The 6,000-nt window shown below is 35.6% G+C and overlaps 1 protein-coding gene across 5 annotated transcripts in view; it reads left to right on the top strand.

The window, feature by feature from the left end:
* The window catches only part of GRB14 (growth factor receptor bound protein 14), a 115,884-nt gene extending 112,071 nt beyond the window's left edge, over positions 1–3,813 (top strand). For 3 of the 5 annotated variants that reach the window (XM_004743972.3, XM_013052014.2, XM_013052017.2), the window contains 2 exons: positions 387–480; positions 1,744–3,813. In XM_004743972.3, the coding sequence (XP_004744029.1) occupies positions 387–480; positions 1,744–1,890 (241 nt within the window). In that variant the 3' untranslated portion in view covers positions 1,891–3,813. The remainder of the gene's footprint in view (positions 1–386; positions 481–1,743) is intronic. The other 2 variants (XM_045066837.1, XM_013052016.2) reach the window with 2 other exon arrangements.
* The last annotated feature ends 2,187 nt before the right edge of the window (positions 3,814–6,000 follow it).

Below are 6,000 nucleotides of genomic sequence, written 5' to 3' on the forward strand. Positions count from 1 at the left end.
AGTAGTTCAAGTAATAATACGCTAATGCCCCATTCTCTGCACAAACTTGTTACATGTAAATACCCAATTCTCCAATGGAAGAAGAACATAGCACTAATTATTGATGTCAGCATAGCATTATGTTGCTTATTATGAGTGAACAATCTGACAAATGGGCTGTATATTTATCCTAATAAAATGAAATTAGCACTGTTGACAGTTTTATAGAATAAAATTATGTTATACCATATTGCTTACCATGTTGGATACTCTCATCTTTGAATACACAGAAAAGGAGAACTCTGGCTACATTTATAAATATATTTCCTGGGTTTGTTACATGCTATATATTTATGAAATATGTGAGTAAATATAGAAACATATTAAAATTCCTTCTCTCTCTTTAGAGTTTTCTTGGTACGGGATAGTCAGAGTAACCCCAAAACTTTCGTACTGTCAATGAGTCATGGACAAAAAATAAAGCATTTTCAAATTATACCAGTAAGTAATTTGTGATTTCACATTCGTATATTAGAGATGATCTTAATGCATCAGCTTTTGGAAACTTTGGTTTCCTTTGGATCTTTTATTAAATATAACTGGGGAGCTTGTGTTTTGACTAGACTTAAGTTTGGCAGAAATGATTTTATGAGCCTGAATTCATATAAGATATACAGGAATTATAAAAATTAAATTTCCCTTTTTCCATGAAATATGATTTACCAATATTGTATAGACCCCATGCCACCTATTGTTAAAAGGCCACCAAAGATTCTTTCTGAATTCTACTAGCGGTTCTCTAAAAACCATTATTTTCAAACCCTTGCTCCTTTCTTATCTCAAACAGGTTTTTTTGTTTTCCTAGTTTTGTTTTTAATCATGATGGATAGATACACAGGTGCTGCAGAACCGGAGAACATTTAAACCATTCTGAGCACATTTCAAAAATATCTATAATTCTGTTTCTCAGTGGCACAACTTGGCTTTGGGATATTTGCTGCTCTCCTGCTGATATTCTCCGTGTGTGTGTGCATGTGTGTATGCACATGATCTGTGTGTCGGAACCTGGTGATGTGGAATAGAGATCCCATCTATTTTCAGGGAAGCTTTACATATGATTGCTACCTTGCTAGCGTTTCCTTTTGAATGGCCTCTTTTTGGAATTATCCAAAGTCCATATGAAGTATCTTCCCAACTTCACTGTGTATGCACATAATGCCCCTGGGTGAGTATGAGTTGTTGAATGTCACCAGGCCTCACTGCCAGGAAAAAAAGCAGCAGCAGAAGAAGCAGCTGTCATCCTCTTAACATAATGTTTGGTTGCTTCAGAATCAATTTACGGATAGAAATTATATGACTATTTCTTTCTAATACACTAAGTGAGGCTGTTAGACAACATTCAGATACGGAGATTAATGTCTGTGGGAGCATTAACATCTTCTGTTTACTTTTATACTGAATAGTGCAGATTTCTCACCGTTTCTTGATTTATAGTAGTCACACTATTCTAACTACAGAATGTTGGAAGAATTTGAGGTAGAGAAAGTAGAGCCACCCGGTGCATCCTAGGGTCAGATGATATTTCATCTGTGTACAAGTAAAGTTACAGAAAAAAAGTGGACCCATCATAAGGGTTTTTTCCCCACTATCTTTAGTTTTGTCCACCTGTTCATTTTAGTGTCTGAAGACACAGTATGCAATAGAGTATGGCTGTCCTTGTGGGTTTTCACCCTTCTTACCAGTTTGCTGTTTTCCTTCCACTAGGTGGAGGATGATGGGGACCTGTTCCACACTCTGGACGATGGCCACACGAGATTTACGGATCTAATCCAGCTGGTGGAGTTCTATCAACTCAATAAGGGTGTTCTTCCTTGCAAGTTGAAACATTATTGTGCTAGGATTGCTCTTTAACCAAATCAGAAGTGACTTGTTAAACTATTGAAGAAAAAGGACTCACGACGGGGGAAAAAAAGAAAAGAAAGAAAAAAGAAAAGAAAAAGAAAGACTGTAACCAAGGGAGAAAAATGTTGCCGTGGTGAAAAGAATCTATTTCACCTACAAGTTACAAAAAATAGCTTGTGCATTGCAGATAAGCAAAGATTTGGATTGACATTACATTCATCATCTAAAATTCATTAGTTAAAATTAAATCTTGGAAAAAATGATTTGGTGTGTTCTTGTGTGATTTTACATAACTATAGTATTTTCATCAAATATGCATATAAAACATCTTTCTGTCCTCATTTACTAGAGTAACATTTGAATTCTCAAACACAAAATATGAAGAAAACTTGAAGGTTCTGGATGAATTATTTGCAGACTGGATTTCAATTACAGTGCTTGTTTGTAACTTAGGAAGAATGATAAAATCTCAAGCTATCAATTGAAAAAGTTACCCACAACTTGTTAATAAAACTAAAAAGTATTTTTGAATATTATATATTTTCTGAGTTTATTATAATCTTAAAATCGAATCGTATTTTCAAGTATCAGTTTAAAATTATTTTTGAAATATATTGGGTTTTTTTTCAGGGTAACTTTTAGTAGGTTCTTAAATTATTACTATACTATAATATTTACACTGTACCTATTAGTGGTACATTATTGATTGCATTTTATTTCACTCTTTAAAGACTAACCAGAACTATCTTAACCGGAACTATCTTTTCAAAGAAAATGATCAAGATCTAGAAGGGCCTTACATAATTTGCACATGACTTCTTGTGGCCTATAATCTGGGACAGTGGTCACCTGATATTTCACATTTGCCCCTGCTGTAACTTTCAGAAAGCTCTTGATATCCTTTCACTACTTGATCATGAACCTGATCAAAATTGGTGAGATCAAAGATTCAAAGTTTATGATGTCCCTAATAGGCAAATTTGTGCTATTCTTTTAAAAAACTCAAAACACTCACCTCCCTTATCACCTCTCTGAGACCATGTGGGAAGTTTTTGTTGGGATTCTGTGACTCTTTTTCCTTTTTGTGGGACAATTCAGTGTTCAAAAAAAAGAAAAACATCAAATTAAAATCATTCAAAATATGCTCATCTCCTCTAATTGATCCTGTAACAACATTGTGGGAAAGTTAGGATGATTTTTTGAAAACATCTCAAAAATACGTTCTGTGGTTTTACATAAAGGTTTTACATTTTTGACAACAAAGCATCTGAAAACCTTCACGAAGTGCTACTAAATCAGTTATTACTGAAAAAATATTGGTGAATGTAAAAAAAAATACTCAGTTTACTTTCAGCCCAGGCAAACCCAATTCTTAAAACACTGAAACTTAGAACATGACTCTGATGTTATAAAATATCCATCTGGTGTCCACAAGGGCTCGGAAGACACACAGAACCTCCATCCACATGGAAGGGTGAGAGGTCAACAACATTGGCCCTTTCAACCTTTCAGAATAGCCTGAGTATTTCTGACTTATTTCCAATTTATAAAAGTAGTTTGTGTTTTGAACTGAAATGAATTTTCTCATTTTGCACCCAGTTTAAATTGACAATATCAGAGGATGTCATATTTTAAATACTAGACTTGTAAATTGACCAACCTGTGTTGTCTTTGTTATTTGTGTCTCTGGATTCATTCACAATCTAAATTTATTATTGTGCAGCCTGGATGTTGTATGTAGCTGCTTACTTTGATCTTAAAGCATGAGTCAAGCAAAATTGCTGAGGAAAGGTAGACCTTATTCTTCATGATTCCTTCTGATAAATAGGGTTTTGAATGTGTGTTTGCGTGTACATGTGTGTAAATCTGATATAAAATTAAATCTGAAAATATCAGACATATTCAGCATTAGTTCAGCATTAAAGTGGATTTCCAAGAAAAATGTGAATTATCTTTGGGTTATTTTTTCATTTGATACAGTCAAGTTCTACTATCTTGTACCATTTCAGATAAGAATTAGGATATCTGAGTTCTTTACTTTTTTCTTTTTTTTTTAAATTAACATATAATGTATTATTAGCTTCAGGGGTACAGGTCTATTAATCACCAGTCTTACACACTTCACAGCATTCACCATACCACATGCCTTCCCCAGTGTCCATAACCTAGCCACCCTGTCTCTCCCCTGCTCTCCAGCAAACCTCAGTTTGTTTCCTGAGATTAAGAGTCTCTTATGGTTTGTCTCGCTCCCTGGTCCCTCTTGTTTTTTTCCCTCCCTTCCCCCCATGACCCCCCACTCTGCCTCTCAAATTCTTCATATCAGAGAGATCATATGATAATTGTCTTTCTCTGACTGACTTATTTCACTTAGCGTAATGCCCTCTAATTCCATCCATGTTGTTGCAATTGGCAAGATTTTGTGTTCTTTTGATGGCTGCATAGGAGTCCGTTGTATATATATATATCACATCTTCTTTATCCATTCATCTGTTGATGGGCATGTAGGTTCTTTCCATAGTTTGGCTATTGTGGACATTGCTGCTATAAACATTTGGGTGCACTGCCACTTCAGATCCCTACATTTGAATCTTTAGGGTAAATACCCAGTAGTGCCATTGCTGGATCTTCTTTATCTATTCATCAGTCAATGGACACTCAGGTTTTTTGCATGATTTGGCTACTGTTGATAATGCTGCTATAGACATCGGGGTGCATGTGCCCCTTTGAACTGGTATTTTTGTATCCTTTGAGTGTATATCTAGTAGTGCAATTGCTGGGTTGTAGGGTAACAATTTTCAGCTTTTTGAGGAATCTCCATGCTGTTTTCCAGAGTGGTTGCACCAGCTTGCATTCCCATCAACAGCGTAGGAGGGCTCCCCTTTCTCCGAATCCTCACCAACATCTGTTGTTTCCTGACTTGTTGATTTTAGCCATTCTGACTGGTATGAGGTGGTATCTCATTGTGGTTTTGATTTGTATTTCCCTGATCCAGAGTGATGTTGAGCACTTTTTCGTGTGTCTGTTGTTCATTAGGATGTCTTGTTTACAAAAACATCTGTTCATGTCCTCTGCCCATTTCTTGGTTGGATTATTTGTTCTTTGGGAGTTGAGTTTGGTAAGTTCTTTATAGATTTTGGATACTAGCCCTTTATCTGACATGTCATTTTGCAAATATCTACTCACATTCTGTCAGCTGTCTTGGTTTTGTTGACTGTTTCCTTTGCTGTGCAAAAGCTTTTTATATTGATGTAGTCCCAGTAGTTCATTTTTGCCCTTGCTTCCCTTGTCTTTGGTGATATTTCTAGGAAGAAGTTGCTGCATCTGATATCCAAGAGTTTTCTGCGTGTGTTCTCCTCAAGGATTTTGATGGATTCCTGTCTCACATTGAGGTCTTTCATCCATTTTGAGTCTATTTTTGTATGTGGTGTAAGGAAATGGTCCAGTTTCATTCTTGTGCATGTGGCTGTCCAATTTTCCCAACACCATCTGTTGAAAAGACTGTCTTTTTTCCATTGAACATTCTTTCGTGCTTTGTCAAAGATTAGTTGGCCGTAGAGTTGATAGTCGATTTTTGGGCTCTCTATTCTGTTTCCTTGATCTATATGTCTGTTTTTGTGCCAGTACCATACTGTCTTAATGATTACAGCTTTGTAATAGAGTTTGAAGTCTGGAATTGTGTTGCCACCAACTTTGGTTTTCTTTTTCAACATTCCTCTGGCTATTCAGGGTCTTTTCTGGTTTCATATAACTTTTAGGATTATTCCATTTCTTTGGAAAAAAAGTTGATGGTATTTTGATGAGAATTGCATTAAATTTGTAGATTGCTCTAGGTAGCATAGACATTTTCACAGTATTTGTTCTTCCAATCCATGAGCAAGGAACATTTTTCCATTTCTTTGTGTCTTCCTCAATTTCTTTCCTGAGAGCTTTATAGTTTTCTGAGTGCATATTCTTTGCTGCTTTAGTTAGGTTTATTCCTAGGTATCTTATGTTTTTGGGTGGAATTGTAAATGGGATCAACTCCTTAATTTCTCTTTCTTCTTTCTTGCTGTTGGTATATAGAAATACAACTGATTTCTGTGCATTGATTTTATATCCTGATGCTTTACTGAATTCCTG

Source organism: Mustela putorius, unplaced genomic scaffold (assembly GCF_011764305.1).
Source record: "Mustela putorius furo isolate JIRA1106 unplaced genomic scaffold, ASM1176430v1.1 tig00003869_pilon_pilon_pilon, whole genome shotgun sequence".
Taxonomy (NCBI): Eukaryota; Metazoa; Chordata; class Mammalia; order Carnivora; family Mustelidae; genus Mustela; species Mustela putorius.